General features: G+C 38.0%; 1 protein-coding gene across 1 annotated transcript in view; it reads right to left on the bottom strand.

Annotated features, from left to right (window-relative positions):
* Nucleotides 1-18,864, bottom strand: part of EPB41L4B (erythrocyte membrane protein band 4.1 like 4B) — a gene marked incomplete at both ends in the record, with an annotated part of 85,887 nt that overhangs the window by 3,100 nt on the left and 63,923 nt on the right. The window contains 12 exons of the mRNA XM_079533559.1: nucleotides 586-619; nucleotides 1,303-1,333; nucleotides 2,655-2,770; nucleotides 2,867-3,036; nucleotides 3,206-3,275; nucleotides 3,634-3,722; nucleotides 4,840-4,927; nucleotides 5,559-5,679; nucleotides 9,834-9,886; nucleotides 10,642-10,686; nucleotides 13,937-14,015; nucleotides 16,184-16,226. Coding sequence (XP_079389685.1) covers nucleotides 586-619; nucleotides 1,303-1,333; nucleotides 2,655-2,770; nucleotides 2,867-3,036; nucleotides 3,206-3,275; nucleotides 3,634-3,722; nucleotides 4,840-4,927; nucleotides 5,559-5,679; nucleotides 9,834-9,886; nucleotides 10,642-10,686; nucleotides 13,937-14,015; nucleotides 16,184-16,226 — 939 coding nt within the window. The remainder of the gene's footprint in view (nucleotides 1-585; nucleotides 620-1,302; nucleotides 1,334-2,654; nucleotides 2,771-2,866; nucleotides 3,037-3,205; nucleotides 3,276-3,633; nucleotides 3,723-4,839; nucleotides 4,928-5,558; nucleotides 5,680-9,833; nucleotides 9,887-10,641; nucleotides 10,687-13,936; nucleotides 14,016-16,183; nucleotides 16,227-18,864) is intronic.

Here is an 18,864-nt window from a genome sequence, read left to right as displayed (position 1 = left end):
AAGGTTTTTCCATCAAAGCTTATAAAGGAGGTTGTTTAAAAAAATACAAAAGAACAATCAAATAAAACACACACACAGAAAAAAAAAAGAACAATAAAAACACAAAAAAGAAAAAAAGAACAATAAAACACACACACAGAAAAACACCAGCACAAACATCTGACCAGCAATGAACTCATCAAGTGTTGTTATGGAGGAGATAATCACAACTCTGAACTTGTGAGAGCTCCTCTAGTGTCAGATACTGTTCTACACAAAAGTGCTGCTCACAAAGCAGTCTGCAAGAGTGCATCATACACAGTCCTATAGTCCTTAACCCGTGATCTCACAGGAAGGAAAGCAAAAGAGGATGACAAACTGAGTGTATTCAGCATGCAGAGTATCCAAAAAGACAAGGGAAGCAAGATAGAAAAGTCCCTTCACTTTATCTGGAACTCCCAATCTAATGCTGCAAATTTATGAACCCACTCCAGTGAAAGGAAAGGGAAAAGAGCAATTGTCATAATTATAGACCAGAGAAATTATTTGCCACTAAGTAAGAGCACTTTAAAAGTAAATACTTCCCTCAACAATATTTATGCTTACCTGGTAGTTGTGGACTTCAGGAGTATTTTTAGCACTGAAGGAGAGGAGAATAAAATAAAAAAAAAAAGCTTTTATGTAATAAATACTGACAAAACCCAAAGGTACACAGAAAAATTCATTTTCTTAAAACACTATAGGCCTCATTCTATAAGTGTCCAATGGAAGACCTGTTCCTGTTAGAATCCAACAAAGTCTACTTAAGTGCAGTCAGTTACAAGAATAAGGATTCTGAGCAACTGAGGAACCATTATTCTTATTTGCAATTCATTCAGTTGCACAGCCAAAACAGTTTACTTGCACAAACAAGTTAGTACTTTTTATAAAAATATCCACGTAGCAATTTCCTATACCTCTGGGCTCTACTCTTCAAGGAAGTACTACAGTGAAGTAAAATTAGGACATCAGTAGTTTATTCAGGATATAAACCACAGCAACAAGAACAAATAATGCTAGATGAATTAGAATAACAGCAATGAGCAGAAAGGAAATATGCTTTATTTTAATCTGATCTCAAACAGAAACATCTTAAAAATGAAAGCACAAAGTCTCACAGTCTGTCCCCAGGGAGAATCTGGTGTGGCATAATGACAGATTCCCAAGCAATTTTTCCTACACCAGAGAATGAGAGTCAACAAATTCTGGTGCAGAACTGCTCTTCAGGATCCCTTGACTTACAACAGTTACTGATAGGTAGAGAGAACTTGAAGAATCACTTACCACAGTTGTGCTGCTTTCACAGGATTGTTTGCTTAAAAACAAACAAACAAAAAAACCCACCATTAGACCTGTGAAACATCAGTCATTTTACAGTTATCATCACTGGGGTGTTATACCACTGCTAAAGTGAATCCTTGTACAGACATCTGTACAAACGTGTCAGAATCCAAGCACAGTCCTGTATGAGGCAGACACAAATTTCCCTTTTTTTCTGCGAGAGTCAAGATCCATCAAAGATAACTGCAGAAGACTATTCTTCCCCAGCAGCCAGAAGGAAGGACTTCAGGCAGAGCAAGTTCGGCACAACCAGATCACCAGTTCTCTCCATTTACTATAGCTACTACGTCAGTAACATTGAGTCCTTTGGAAATCAAAAGCTACTTTCCATAATGATTTTGCATCTCAGAGTTCAAAGTATTCTTGAAGTTGGTAACAAACTGTGTGTTACTACAATGAAAAATAAGCTACCAGCCAGGAATACGGGGAAACATCAATCAATCTTCAGGAACAAAATCTTGGACTGTGCTTTGGACAGGCTACACAAATGGTGAAGAAGCCAATAGAATAGCTGGGATGTATTATTTCTTTTTCCTGACATACCGTATTTTCAGAAAGAACAATGAAAAACCGCTAATTGAAATAACTGAAAATCTATGACTGTGCTGAATACAGAAAGTGGATTACAGGCTTAATCAGACACTGTACAAGTACAAGCAGAGTGACTGAGCTAGGACAGAATCCAATGCTTGTGGGCTACGACTAGGAAAAGAGATGTGTGACAGAATAACCTAAAATGAGTTTTTGTACGAACTTAAACATTCTGTCAGCATCTCAGGATGGAGATCATCTGGGTAAGGCAGAAGTTCTGCCCAGCTGCTGCGCACAGAGAACTGGAACGATCATAAGCCACACTCTCTCTTCATCCCACCTCACAGACATAAGCCATTGTATGCAAACACTGCAACGCAAGGCCTGACAGATCCCACTGTTACAAAACGTTTAAAATAATCTTACCTTCCACTTAAGAAACCATCCATACTTATCACATAAGTATTATTTGATATATGAGAGTAAATATCTCATAAATACAGTGCATGTCTGTAAATGAGAGATGAAGAAGGGAGGTGGGGGCTTACAGCTTCTAGAGATCATGCCTACTTGCTGTCCTTTTCCCCCCTTGGTACACGAGAAGGTAGAAATAAAAGTGCGCCTGTAATACCACAAAGACTTTTAATGGACCTGAGGTTCATGTTCCAGGAATACATAGGAATCCAAAGACATCCTAACGGAATATCAGCTCATTCTGTTCCAGACAGCAACTACTGCATGAACAGTTCAGTGACCACACACACACTTGCCTTTAAACGTCGAATGCCTTCGAGAAGGATATCGCTTGCTGGGCCGTCTTTCAAACGTACTAGTTCTGCGTAATCTTGTCCCATGTGTTGCTTGATACTCTGTCCGTCCACTTGAAATACAAAAATAAAGTTAACTGCTGTCTTTTGCTGAATGCTGTATCTCCTCCTCTGTAAAACTAGTATCTTGCTGTTACTTCACTAAATACCTGAATCTGAAGCGTGATCCCAGCCTTATGAAGTCAGATCTACTAGATTTACTGTTTGCTGGGGCTCGCAGTCTGAAGAAAGCATGATGTTCCACTGCACATTTCCACAAATGTTTGCACGTTTTGGCACTGTCTAACCGGAAAACAAATGTGTGCTCTTGCTCTCTGCCCTAAATGCAGAAACAAAAGCTTTAGAAGTTGGCACGCACAATATTAGTTATTGTCCATGGCAAAAAAATACAGCCCAATCCAACACTGTGCTGAGCCTCTTGTGCTCTTTTCAGTCAAAACACACACTGCACGTTGTTGGACCAGGCCAAAGAAAGGGCAGAAAGTTACCTGTTCGTCATCTTCCACGACCACTAGTGTTAGTTTGCTCTTTTTAAAGTCCATTTTTGTGATTTTAGGCCTGAACGTATAGGAAGCAAACAGAAAATTAATGGAAAAACTGCATTTTGTACGCTAGGACAATTCCCCAGAACATATCATATCAGGGATTTGCAATCCCAAAACACTTCAGAAATTACACTTTTGGTTATGATTTTAATATGATTCCCTGGAAATGTAGCAATATTTCAATTAGTTATTTATTTATTTATTTTTAAAACCACATTTGCCACCAGTACTTACAACCAAACCATTTTACCTTTGGACCTATTTTAAACTGGTAGATTCAATCTGCATTACAAAACACAGGAAAGCAGATAGATTTCAGCATTTTAACAAAAGAAATATATGTATATTTATATAAAAGAAAAGCAGATTACCAAAAGAATAAGCCTATTTTATTTGCTCCTTCAAAGATCAATATGCCCGTTGGTGTCAGTCCAAGAGCATATTCACAACCATCTCTTCCCTACAAGCAAGCAAAGAACCAATAATTAATACGCAATTAGTAGCATAAATCTTATACACACTGTATCAAAATCCATTGGTTTTAATCTATACAACAACGTTTGCATCTGTTATCATTACAGAGAATAAGAATATGCATCTGTAGTGGGTGTAAATTAAAGGGTTCTGGCACCTGAGGGCTGCAGAGCACCCTTTGTGGGAGGAGGCCATATGCTGTCTCAGGCAGCTTTGATACCTGAGGAGCTCAAACATGACACCTAAGGAGCTTTTAAATGCACTTATTTAAGAGCAAGCAATAGCTGCCAGGAGAAGTAGATACAAAAGAAAAAAAAAATCATGAACACTGGATAAGTCATGTGGAAAGAGACTAGGCTCAAGATGCACTCTTTGGAAGAGCCTGACCACACAGAAGGGGGAACTTCTGACAGATCATAGCCTCTGGACATCTCTTAGCAAGACAGGGACAACTATGAGGGACTGTGGCCACACAAGGACAAGGACAACTTTGAGGCACCATGGCCTATGGATACCCCACACAGGACGAGGGACAGCCCTAATGGACTGCAGCTCACAGAGAACGCATCCCAGGTTAGAGTCACACACAGTCACAGAATTAGGGGTTGGAAGAGATTCCTGGAGATCATGTAGACCAATCCCCTCCAAGGGATGGCCCTGAGGTAATGAAAGCCTGTGGGCAACCCTCACAGCAGCAAGCATACATCAGCAGTGGAGAATGAGGAAGAAGCAGGAAGCAGTACAAAGAAACTGTTATACAGATGATCCCAACCTTGCGACCTGAACTGGAAGGGACTGACTATAACCTGCAGGGAAAACAAGGGGAGTTGACACTAGGAAGAGGGGAGAAGATATGCTAGACTGAAGGATATGCTAAGCCTAAGGAATAGGGAGGGAAGGTGATGGTGTTTCTATCAATGCTTGTTTTATTGTCTTCTTTTTTTTCTCCTCAGTAACCAAACTGGTAATTAAAAGTTTGCGTTAATTGACAGTATATTAAATTAAGTTACATTCCCAGAGTTTACTATGTTTTGTCTGAGACAGCACCTCCCTTTAATCTTCTGACCCCATCTTAATAAAACAAAGTACAACATGTACCTTACCTTAACTACATGCATATCTACACCGTACATTTCTAGCCATTTGGCTTTGTTCAAGTAGCACAGTTCAGCCTGTGCTGGACTCTTTCCCCTAAGAACATAAAGAGTATTTTAGATTACAGTACAAAATTTTTTCCTGTTTTAGAAATAAATTTCTTTTCCCTACCCCCTTGTCTTTGAACACTCAGTCTTACTGACATTAAAGGAATTTCAAACTTGGCTTATGCTTTTACCCTATTCCCTTTAAATGAAAATTAATCAGAGTGATAAAAACTTAGAAAGGTTTACAATTGCCAATATGCAGGAGAATTCAGCTAACGTTTACCAAGATGTACTGTATTTACTAAAAGAAAATAAAAGTTTTTAGAACTACCCTGAACACAAAACTTTGAGAGTGCATGCATAAAAGAGAATTGTTTCTGACAGTATCAAATTAAGAAAAAAAAAAAAAAAAAAAAAAGAAAAAAAAAACCAACAGAATCAGACAGCATACACTGTTACAGAACAATGAAAAGACAAAAAAAAACCCTAACTCCACCAACCTTCTATAAACTGAATCTATTTCTGAGGATGGGGAAGAGGTTTCTGTCTAGTATACAGTTTCAATTCTCAAGCACAATTGCTTCTTTATGTTTGCTAAGGGGGCACTTACTGACATAGTTGACTTCGGAAGAAAGGAAAACAACCTATTGCTAGATGCCATTCCCACACAAGTACCCTACCTGCACTCCTTCCATTTCTGGAAGATGTCAAATTCCATTGCTTCAGTCTGGTTTGGTGCAAATCGGAATTCAGACACAAGTTCTGGTGTGTGCTCTGGGTGTTCACACTCTCCCAGTTCAGCTGAAATTAATCGTTTGGAAAGTTAAAAACAAAGATCACCATACGTTGTACAAGAATATGCTTCTGCTGATGCTGTAAATTAAAAACAAACAAAAAACCATCTCAAAATCAAAACACTTTCTAACATTTAAGAGCTGCAGCCATTTCTCTGGATTTTGAAGTACTTAAAGGTAATTAAGTTTCTCTTAAAATCAAAATATCAATACACTACTATTTCAGAGGAGGTTACTTTGAAGTCTTTTCTCACTATAATGAGGTCATACTTTTCATTCCAATACATTCTATAGCTTGCTTTCTTACATTACTGTTGGAGTCCAAACGGTAAGATAATATCTAGTCTCAAGAAATCAGTGACAAAGTTTTTGTCTGTTTGCTTTATATCATCATAACGGTGTAATAGTCAAATTAAGCTATTTTTTAAGGAAAGAAATGGTGAAGCATCAACATAACTGAAGTATCACTTCCTGTTCATTTATTTAGGAACTGCTACAATTTTTTCTAGCAGCTGCACACTTGCAAACTCTACTGAGCTCAGCAAGAAATGCAAGTGTTGAGGTAAGTTTTGCTCCTAGAACCTGTAAGGTACATAAAGAGGCTGTAATGTCACTGCTTCAGGTCTGAGACACAAACATCAACAGTAAATGTATTTTTCAGCATGGAATCACAGAATCACAAAATGGCCCGGGTTGGAACGGACCTTAAGGACTATGAAGCTCCAACCTCTCTACATGCAGGGCCACCAACCTCCACATTTAATACTAGACCAGGCTGCCCAGGGCCCCATCCAATCTGGCCTTGAACACCGCCAGGGATGGGGCATCCACAACCTCTCTAGGCAGCCTGTTCCAGCACCTCACCATTCCCATAGTAAAGAATTTCAACCTAAATCTTCTCTCTTTCAACTTAAAACCATCTTCCCTTGTCCTGCCATTATCTACCCTTTGAAAAAGTTGACTCCCCACCTTTTTATAGTCTCCCTTTAAGTACTGTAAGGCTGCAATGAGGTCACCCCACAGCCTTCTCTTTTACAGGCTGAACAAGCCCAGCTCCCTCAGCTTGTAATTACTGTGTCACCTGCATGTGTTGTGATTCCAAACCAGTGCTTTGGAAGTCAGTGTCTCTTTACTGTTACTACTACAAGGAAAAAGATAGAAGAAAATGAAAGCTTTTGAAGGAAACATTTATGTTGCTTCAGGGCAGTTTTACACATAACTGCTGCAAAAATTCATAATCAAGATTCATAAATCATTAATTCACTCCCAGTCTTCAAAGATGCCAAGCAGGTTATATTAAAACATAATAAGTTACTTTCAAAATGCAATCTGTTAACTACTGTCTTGCAGAATTTTTCTTTTTTTCTTTTTTTTTTCTTCAACAGTATTCTGCAATGGTAAGCTACAATATTCTTAGCTGTACATCTTCAACAGAGATACCTTTGTTCTGCTGCTGTTTCATCTAATTTGGGAGCCTATTTAACAGTTGTTGCTAAGAAATACTGGCAGTCCAGTCTCCAGAATGTAAGAGGGGAACTACAATAAACACATTGGTAAGGAGGACTTTAGGGGGAAAACCAACCAAACAAACAAAATAACAAAAACTAGCTAGCAAAAGCCTGTCTGGCTCTGGAGGTCCTGGTGGATGATAAATTCAGTGAGTGAACAGAACGCTGATAGAGTAAATAAAGTCAACAAGATTTTGGGTTGCATCAGCAGAAGGCATCACCAGCAGAGATAAGGGAGTGATTACCAAGCTCTACTCAACATTTATCAGGCCACACCTAGAACACTGTGCTCTATTTTTGTCCCCACTATACAAAAAAAGATACGGACAGGCTGGAGAAGATCCAAAGAACAGTGAATAAGATGATCAAAGAATTGGAAAGCCTGCCCCAGCAAAGGCTGGGGGAACTGGGGGCCTTTCAATTTTAAATTGAAAATTGGAGGTGCGAGAAAATGTTCTCCTTGGAGTTTATTTAGTACTTTCTGAAGTAGATGTGCTTAAATACAAAAACCATTCATGACTAATGAGGTAGTTAGAAACTTATTCTACCAATGATGATTCAAGTTTCTTTGACTATAATTGCTATGTGGATAACCATATATAGCCCTGGAATGGGCTGCCCAGGGAGGTGGTGGAATCACCAACTGTGGAGACGTTCAAGGAACGTTAGGATTTTGTGTTGAGGGACATGGTTTAGTGAGCACCATGGTACTCATGAGTACCATGGTGATGGTTGGACTGGATGATCTTGAAGGTCTTTTCCAACTTTGGTGATTCTGTGATTAAGTGAAGCGTGCGAGTATGAATCTGCTTCACAAATTATGCCATACTGCAAACTGACATCGTCTTGTAGAGAACTCCTTCACAGGATAGGCAACAAAACAATTTATGTTTGAAAAATGGTTCATACAGCAACCTATGAAGCTGTTGTTTGAGACAAAGAAAGAACTAAAGTAACAGAACGATCTCCTTTATGAAGAAAACATAATGAAGTTCAAAGCTGTCCCGTAAAGAGAAAAAGCCTTTCTTTCAGAGAGTTTAGGGCTCCAATTTCTAAATAGCTTTTTAGCTTTTTCCTCAATTTAAGGAAAGCCACACTAGGAGAAGATCAGATTTTTTTATGGTAAGGGTAACCTAGGAGGACAGAATAACCACTTGACATTTCTTTAAACTATTCTGCTTAATTAAAAGCTTCCAATATCGATAAAAATGTAATACATGTTAAACAGAAATGTTAATTATAGCATATGCCAGCAGAGAAAATAAATTTGTTGCAATAGCTAAAATATTATCGGAGAAATGTATTGCAGTGATGTTGAAATAGAGAAAACAAACAGCAGAAAAGTATAAAAACATCAACAAAATTTAGGTACGTTCCCACAAACAGCGCCAAGAAGTATTAGTTTTGATGCCTAATTAGAGAAATTATAAATACCTATATTCCACAAATGGATGATTAATGGCTCTTTATTACATTTACATAGTAATCACAGGTGTTAATTACTATCCAAAATGTTGAGGCATCAAGCTATTTATTCTTTGCTTGGTTCTCCTTGCTTAGACCAGGGGTGAGTTTACCATTGTTTTTATCCGTGAAAATGGAAGCAGTAAATCAAACATGAGCTGCCAGATTTTCTCCATCTTAAAAACACACACACAGTTTGCCTGCAGTACTTCTTTGCACATCTAACAATCAGAGCTGTCCCAGACAGGTTCAAATGGAAACCAAGACATAAGCCACTGGAGTAAGATTTACACCTGTTGCTATCTGGAAATGAATTCCCAGTTTTAACTGTTGAGTCTGTCTAGAACCAGTGAGTTACCTTCATTGCTGTATGAAACTAAGAGGCTCTGCCTCAGAACTCCATATGTCATTGCCAGCCACCAGCAGTACAAGAACAGTATTTTTCACTTCAATTCATTTTGCTGCTTATAAGCCTAGAACGATCCAGATCACAACACTTTATTTTAGAAAAAAATGAATTCTGAGTTTCATTATGCAAGTTTCCTCTCTATCTGCATAACAAATAACCAGAAACAGAGTATTTATAAAAATGTGTTTCACTATTGTAGGAAAAAAATCTTGTAGTCCTTGCTTCTGCCACAGAAGTAATTTTAGTTCTCACCACTCCATAATACTCTCTCCAGTATGCGCCATTCCCTCCCTTGTGCTATAACCATCTCCTGTTCCACATACTGCAGAGGACTTCTTTTAAGTACTGGTCAGGCAATAGGAAGCACATGTTCAAGACCAGACCTGCAAGGACCAGCATACCATAAAGTGTATGCTGACAGGCCAGCTTCTCTTCAGGCTGAACAGGTAACAACACTGTGCACACACCACACCTTCTCCACCGCTAGGAAACTGTTTGAGTTTCTAACTCCCTGCTCAAACTCACCAAGTTTCCATGAAATCTTTGCTCATGCCTTTGAGGCTACTTCCCCAGGACGTGCTAACCTGGGCTAATAGAGCTCAGAAGTTATGAACTGAAAGAATGCACTAAAGAGATGCCCCCAAAATTCTTCTCCTCAAGTAAAGGAACGCCATCAAAATGTTGTCAATGAAAACTCATTAGTAACAAAGACTGAAAAGAAAATCAGCAAGTGAGCGTTTTAAATATGTTAAGACAAATCACTTAGAAAAGACTGCATACCTTGAAGACACAGAGCTGCTAGTTCAACAGCCGTTTCATAAGGGCATTTCAGTCTTAAAAACAAAAGAAACAAAAAAAAAAAACAAGCTATAAAAATAATGTATTTTAATTTTCCATGACTTCTTGCTACTTAAAGGTACTCAGAGATGAATTGAACACATTAACTTTCACTAGAACACTGAAACCACAAACCACTAGTGATATAGATAATCTAAGATTAATTTTACTTGCATGTGATTATTCTCTCATTTAGTACATTCTCAATAGGATGAAACACATATGATCAATCATAAAGCAAGCTTGAACTAATAAAAGGCAACCATGTTGTTTTTATTATTTTTTAATTAAAAACAATATAGATCAGATATGAATTTATTGGCCAGGGTGCGACTGTAAGCATACAAAAATTTATTTTGAAGACTTCTGTTGCACAAGGAGTGTTGGACTTCATCTTTTCTTCCTCTTGTTACCTGTCAGACTGAAAAATATGGCAAGCTAAAGACACGGAAGTCAGGACAGGCTTTGTCCTCTTCATATATTTCTGTCAGCTAGTCAATCCCTAAAAGGTTTTTACCCATTTTATTTTTCAGTAATATAGTCATAATGCACATGTTATATGCTTCTGTATTCTAAAGGAGGAAATGCATATGGATCTCCACACCTTGTTTACAACCTGTGCAAGAACACCACGAAGAACAAGAAAGATCAAACAGTTAAAGAAAAAATTCAAATCACCAAGAGATTAGCTAAAGGATCACTAAGAGATAAATATTTCAAATTACAGCTGCAACAGCAGAGAGGTACTTACTTCCCTGAAAGAATGTCTTGTCGGAGCTGTAATACAAACAGGTACCTGACAAATAAAAACACAAAGTCAAAAGTAAAATCCCAGTGCAGTCTTTCCAGCACCAGAATCAGGAAAAATATCCCAACTCACTAAATAGTCACTTATAGATAATAGTCACTTAAATAGACACTTTATTTTCTCTTCAATGAAAAGGGTCTTTGGGGTCACTTGGACGTACCCTACCACCTTCAAAGTTCCCCTAACTTTCACCATAATCAGAAAGTAGTGACCATTCTTCACCTACTGCTTGCACCCAGGACACTGTTCAAGGCAACTCTGTTTAGGTAGCAGTGAAACACTGCCCCACTCTGAGCACACAACAGGGCTATCTAAAACTTACCGACACACTGACATTTTTCTGAACTAGGTGTTGCCCAATTCAGGCAAACTCAGAACTACGGGACACAAACAACAGCCAGACTTTCAGTGCTACCTCCTCAGTAAGAGATACAGAACATGGAAGAAGTTCAAGCAGAGCAAAAGGAAAAGTTCAGACTGCACTTTCACTTTAAATACTAGAAAAGTTCTGAATAAGAGAAATGTGAATTCCACAGAGCCCACACATTTATTTATGTTATAAGTAGGTATTTACAGCCTGCGAACAGCAGTTTTTTAAGCTCCTGTTAATCTTCAGCTCTAGGCGTGCTTCATGTTTCACAGCCACTCAGAGCTTAGGTATGAGGCATGCAGAAGTGCTTCAGGCCATGCAAGAACTCTGTACAGGACAGGATGGTAAAAGCAGGCTCTGCACTGCACTGGAAACTGAGGGGTGGAGCTTGCCATGAGTGAATCAAGAGAAGAGAGCATGAAGCACTGGTGACAGTCAACCAAGCAGATGCAAACCTATCTTCATAAAAGATGCTAGAAAGACAACATGCTTTGCATCACGGGAGACGTGCTGTTAAGGTGATGAAGAACGTGCAGCTGGAATCAGGAAGGAGGATAAAACTGAAAAGTAAGATTAAAAATACTTCTTGATGTAAAGTGAGATTTATCCACATTAGTTCCATGTCACATCTAATTCACATACTTGGCCAATATCTGACTTGCCAATCAAATCTGGATATGTGCACACACAGATTAAAGACAGACAAGTATGTTTCCTGCTCTTATTTTTTTTCCCTGATGATTCGCAATCCTATGAATTCATCTAATTTTGCAATAAAAATCTGAGCAGTAGTTCTCTCAGTGTCAACTTGCCTATAGAGCGCTGCAGCTCTGCACTGCTGGGGATGGCTTACTTTTGCTTCTGCATGCCAACAGACAAGCATTTGCATTTCAATTATTGATATTCTAAATCAGCAGAATACCTTAAAATTCTCCATAAAACACATGTACAGACACGTTCCTCTGTTGTTTTTCAACGTTTACTTAATCAAGGTCCCACAAAAGTGACAACAGATGTCTTCCAAAATGCACTGGGCTTCAGTTGCGTTTTCAAATCAGAAAAGGACAGAGTGGGTGAAGGGTTTCAACGCTTCTCCATTACCGTGCTAATTATGAAAATGTGATGTTTACAGCTTCACTAGGAACTGGTGCCTATTGAAAAACCAGTCTGCACAAGGAATCTTCAACAACTCCTCTCCCTCCCCAACCAGGCCATTTATGATTATTGGTAATGAACATTTTTCCTCCTCCTCTTACTCCGGCTTGGAATAATTCTGAGTATACAGTTGTTAATCTTTACTTTTTACTCCACGTGGTACATAGAAAATATGAGCCAACCAACATAAGGATTCTTAAAAAAAATAATAATTAAGAAAACCAGCACCCAAAATTACTTCTTCCCCCAATATGAATGAACAGTAAAATCAATCTTCAACTCATTTTCATTTTTCTTCCACAGTTTCACTATCAAATTTTTCACTATCAAAGTTTTCTGTCAAATTTATAATTAAAAAAAATAATCATAGCACTGAAAATTTAGCTAATTGAAGTGCTGGTCTAATTAAAACAGTCTTCAGAAATGCTACAACTTTCAGTAATAATTAGATCACAGAGCAGCAGAGCTTAATACTTGCAGAGGAAATGTCTTACTTGATCACAGCAGTGATCATATAGCCCCGAAACCCACATCTCACAGTGACTAGGATCATATGCTCCAGAGGATTATGAAAGAAATCTTGTGGTAGACAGTAATGGGATAATTTGACTGCAGGGGAAATGTAATACTTGTCAGATGTACCCTGATATATGAAGACATATCAATTTTGAGAAAATACATATTATTCCTACTAACTTAACTGCATTTTCTCATTAGAGAGGCCCAAAAGTCATCTTGGTTTTTGAACAAAGATCTTATACTCAATTATGTAACTGGCAGGGAGTACTATGAGTTAATTATGTAACGTATATGAATACGCCCTTCTATTGGATTAATACTGCTGCACTAAATTGATAATGCATACTAGGGCCTACATTGCAGTCTCATAATAAGGTGGTGATGATTAGCTCTTTGATCTTCTTGTCTGAGACTGCGGAAAAAGAACATGGTCGATAGAGCAGACAGGAAAGGAGACAACAGATGTAGGCCTGTAGACCTGAGTTTCATATAAACATCGCAGGCACATGAACTAAACAATCAACAATCTTTACACATCTTAGTCTGATTGGAACGATGGTAATTTTTGCCAAGAAAAGTAGAAGCTATTGAAAGTGCCCCCAGTGTGAGAAAAAGAATTAAAGATTATAAAGGAACATTAAGAAAGATGATTACCATAGAAAGAAGACAAAGAAATCAGCTACAAAATCAGCTACCCTCTCTCCAGTTGTGCCTTTCCCAATTTTCAGAGTATCCTCTAGATCATCCCAATGCTATGAACCAAGCAAGGGATAACTCTCATGGCCAAGAAAACAGCCCATGAGATCAAAACAAAAGATCGCTACCTATTTTAAAAAATCTTTACACAATGTAGACTTCATATACCTTCTGCCCCACAAGGAATTTGTGGGAAAGTGATTCAACCAGCCAACCAGCCAACTCAAGTCATCTATTTCACTTTTCTTTACTAACCTCAGACTTGCTACCACATCTTTTACAGGCTAAGATACTTGGAGGGGTCCTCAGATGTATTTTGGCAGCAAATAAAAAAAAAAGAAGACATCTCTCTAATAGCAGGAGAACAGCCAGGAAGTCAGACAAAATGACCACTCTTGGTAAGAAAGCTCAAATTGCTGCCTTAATGGACTCCCATGTATTTTAGATACCTAATTTACCCTTCTGCCAGTCACTCATCGAACCATGCATAGAACCTACCTTGTAAACTCCTCATGAAGGTTGTTCGGTTCTGATGAATAGTATTTAATTCGAAAATGCAACGTGTACGGAGGTCCAACTGTATATGCAGAGATTTTAAAAGGAGAAAAAAAAACCAAAAGTTTACGCTACTGAAGTTTTGCTAAAGCTGAACAACCACCACCACCCCACAACCAAAGAAACCCAAAATGAAGTATGCTTTTAAATTCTTCAGAAAGAGAACCAAGTATTTAATGTGATAAAATTTTAAAAGACATGCAATGCTAATTACAGAAATGTAGATGCCTACCACACCTTACGATACCTTAATCATTACTTAATAAAAAAAAAAAAAAACACAATACATTTGGGAAACATTTTTGTTCAGTGTTAAATTTCATATACACTTCTGAGGGGTGGGGGAAATTGGAGGGAATGAGAGGGAGAGAGCCATGCTTCTTGCTACAAGGTACAAACAATTAAAAAAAAATCCAATAGATCAGCTTTCATTAAATGGATACAATTGAATGAGAAAAAGTAAGAGAAATGAGGTGAAAAGTGCTGAAAATGATTCTGAAACACACACAGCCTTAAGAAACACAGAAAGCTAGGAAATTACATGAAGTGAAGATGCAAGCATCATCATTTCCTATGCCAGAAGGCAGACACTAGGTCTGATTTTCTGTGTAGATGTAAATAATAAAATGTTACCCTACTAATATGAGACTACCCAATGCATTCTTATCTGCCTAAGCCTCATCTGGTAGGACCACAGTCTACAATTATCTTAAGTGCTAGAAAAATGACTATTTTTCACCTAGTTTTGTAGTAGCACTATATCAACATGGCATATATGTGCCGACTAATGATTTACTTTTGTAAAAGACTTGATGCAAAAACTCTGATTATTAAATCTTTGATTTTGTCTCCAAGGATAGTTCCAAGACGACACAGTTTACAGTACGCCAGGCTGACATTTGGGCACCACTGGTAGATTAGCATCAGCAGGATAATGACTCTTACCTGCCCACTGTCAGGGGGCAAAAAAGAGCACTAAGTAACATCTGTCCCGAAAGTGGAACTCTTCCCAAAGCACCCACTGAACGAAAGGTAATGAAATGTATTCTGTTGCGAGACACATCTTTACAACACTCCTCAAGTTGCTTTACTCTTCAGGGGTTCCTCAGACCAGGGTTTAGACAATCTGCTTTAAATACAGGGACTTTCAAGATTATGCACAGACAAAACTGCACCTTAACTGCTTGGAGGTGTTACAGAATTGTAGATTCTCTACATTTAAAGAAAGATCAGGAAAAGTACAAAGAAATTACAGGAAGTGCACCTGGAAATCACTTTGCCACTTAAGGTAAAGCTGTTCACAATGCTATGAACAGCAAGAGAAGGCCAACCAACAAAAAATTACACATAGCAAGTATCTTTACAATATATTCTAGCAGACTGACGCCCCAGTGTGGAGTGAAAGCAAACTGTCTTTTAAAGGCCTTTGAAGAAAAGCTTCATGAGTTTCAGAAATGTTCTGCTTATTTTGATGCTTGTTAGAGAGAAAGGTGAAGCATCACTGAAGAATCAAGACTGTTTACCTGTTTACAAAACCCACAACCTCCTTGAAAAACACCATATTTTAATTTCATGGAAGCAATATTATCAGTTGGCCTATGGCTGTCGTCTACAAGAGTTATTAACAAAACAGGTTAGTACTGCCCTGTACTGCCCAAGCCTGCAACTGAATTGCTAGAGCTGCAGGAACAACTTGCCCACCTTAGCCACAGAAAACTCAATGAGGAAATCTAAACTCAACCCTTCCACTCAAAACTCCCTTTGAAAAAAGGCCATGTATTTCTGCTAGTTTTAATAAAATGTACAAAAAGATGGTGAAATCTATAGAATAAAATATTTTCCATTTACTCCTTGGAAGGGAAAATAAATAAATAAATCACAAAGCCTGTTTTGGATCACAAGCAGTGACAGATACTGAGATCTGTGTCCAGGCAACCTGCTTTCACAGAGCAGACTGAAATTACCTGGCAACCTACTCTGCCTCAAAGAAACAGGACATATTTAACAAGGGTACAGAAGACTGATCTATTCCTTATACGTGAACTTGCATTTTGACATCTGTGCCAGCCAATTAACCATTAAATTAAATCTATTTTCTAAGAAATATTCAATCTGTTAAAGGTCATATTTACACAACCGTGTTAAAATACTCCAAACTCTTAAGGAAATAGGCAGAGACATGGTACTTACTTTTTATCTGTTTCTTAATGAATTTAGAATGGTCCAACCAATGCTAGAAAAAGAAAAAAAAAATCCAGATTTAAAAGCAGCTCCATGTCAAGATTTTGTTATCACATTAAAACTCATTAAAGCAAAATCTCTTAAAATGTAAAATTGCTGTGCTTATTTGCTCAGCTTTTCCCATTTGCCACAGTTTATCTGCACATTTACCAGTCATCAAGCATCTTTTTCCAAGAAAGAAAGCCTGCTATAGGCATCAGTACTGCCAGGGAAGTTTCACTCTTTCAAAGGAGAAAATTTAAAATCCCAAATCTCAAGACAGCAGTATGCAAAGAAAACACACTTTCATCTTCAGGTTCAAATATCACATGGAGTGTCCCCAGGCCAAAATCCTGGCTTTCATTCTTCTTTCAACTCCTTTATCTCATGGAAACCCTCCAGATCCTGTACTGTTTGGCCTTCCACGGCTCCATGGTCAAGTTTTTCAAGACAAGGATGAACTCCCAACTTAAACTCACTAAAGCACTTCAGAAAAAATGATGTACGTATCATTCAAATGCTCTTGAACAGATACAACTAAGATGACAAAAAAGTATGCTTTGCAGAAAAGTTCATGCACTCTTATCAGCATGAGCTGCACTTGCAACAAGTAGCCATAAAGTACAAATTTAGTTTAAATCTTTATCTGTGGCTGCACAAAGTCCTAAAGCTACAGTTTGAGCTGAAGCAATACCACCTACATTCTCCTACCATAAGGTAATAAAAGAGTATCCAGACTGATGTGAAGTACTCTTTTTCTATATGCATGTATTTACTTCAAAATAATAAAGTAGACACCAATGAAGAAAATTTTGGCAGAAAAAAAAAAAAAAAAAAAAAGCAAGAACAAAACCACCTTCCTTTCTCCCTATAAAAGCACTTGCACTTTCAGGGAAAGGAGAATCTGAGCAACTACTTACTGTCTCATTGTATCACTCTCCTACAGCTAAATACCTACCTATTTATTGGATAATCTAAATAATAAATAAGGAGAGCTAGAGGGAACAAAAGGACGGACTCTTTAGCAGGGTCTGTGGTGACAGAACAAGCAGAGACAGCTTCAAGCTCAGAGGGTACATTTAGGTTGGATGTAAGGAAAAGTCTTTCACAGTGAGGGTGCTGAGGCACTGGCACAGTTTACCCAGAGATGTGGTTGATGCCCCATCCCTGGAGACTTTCAATGTGAGGCTGGATCAGGTCCTGGGCTACCTCATCTAGCTGTGATGTCCCCGTTCATTGCAGGATCAGATGACCTTTAAAGGTCCCTTCCATCTCTAAGGATTTTATGATTCTGTGATGACAGTGTTGGTATGTATTTATTATGTCCTAAAGCCAAGGCAAAAATTCATTTAGCAAAGTGGATGAGTATAGCTCAAAAGTTTGCCAGTTTATGACCTCTAAGTTAAATAAATGTTAAGAAAAATAAAAAAAAAAAAGAGAGAGAGAGAGAAATAGAAATGGAACAATTATTCTAAAGATGCTTTTATTTACATGAGACCTGCTAAACCTCCGTAAGTGAAGCTGCCAAAGAAAATTGAAAGTCCTTGCAGTCTGAGAAATGACTAGATATTCTGTAGGGTTGCAAGGAATTTATTTTGTCTCTACTTTACTCTCTTATGAAGAATTACACCAGAAACTACAGCAGTTCACATAAGTTTCATGAAATTTCAGATTTCTGATAAGGAAAAATGATTAATGTTAAAAAAAAAAAAAGTAAAATTGTAGAAGTCTTTCACACCTCCAGGGTAGAGTAAATTCTTATGTTTCAAATACCTAACTACAAAATTGTCCCACCACACTATTCTTTTTGGCTACAGATGAATTAGTCACAAAGCTAGTATATCCCGATTCCATTAGAAAAAAGCCTTATCTTCAACATTAATAAAACAAATACAAAAAAACATCTATCCTACAAACAAAAATCCTCTGATACCTCTTCATAATTTCCAATGAAATATCAGTTAATATGACAGTCCCAATCTCGGAATGTGGTGCTCTAAGTATACTAAAACTCAAATAACAACAACTTCTGAATCACAAATGTAAATACTTTAAAGGCTGAAAAAGAACTAACAAGACTTCAGAAATTACTCATTCACACCATTAAACAAGATGTAACTTAGCTAGGAGGCTATTCTCCATACCCAAGCAGCCAGACAGCTTATCCAGGAGATAAAACACAACACACATTAAGCTGATCTCCCAAAGAAAGACTTATCCCCATCCCAAATGGCGCAGCATTGTGAAAGGGCCACCACACAGGTCTCAAAGTAAAAATATAGTGGTTGGACATGGACTGGTAGTACTTGTGGCCTAGAGTTCCTAGACCCAGCAGCATTCATGCAGATTTGTGAACTAATGCCAATTTAAGTCAAATATTTTGTGCTACTTCTGTCAAAACCAGACCAAATTCCAACGTTTCAGATACAGAGAATTTCTTCACACTGGAAATCATGCCAGCTTTCCAAGTGTCCTGTAAGCTCAAGTGGTGTCATCCTATTACTCCCTTCCACATAAAATGCCCAGATAGTTGTAAGCAGAACACAGTATGCGTGTTGACAAAACCAAGTATTGTCCTGTGAGGCGACAAACAGTACAGTTGAGAGTTCTGGTCTTGAATACCTTCCAAGGTTTAGCAAGCGTTCTTAAAA

The sequence above is a fragment of the Tetrao urogallus genome, assembly GCF_951394365.1.
Source record: "Tetrao urogallus genome assembly, chromosome: 3".
Taxonomy (NCBI): Eukaryota; Metazoa; Chordata; class Aves; order Galliformes; family Phasianidae; genus Tetrao; species Tetrao urogallus.
The sequence above is the reverse complement of the archived record's forward strand: the minus strand, read 5'-3'. Positions and strand labels throughout refer to the sequence as shown.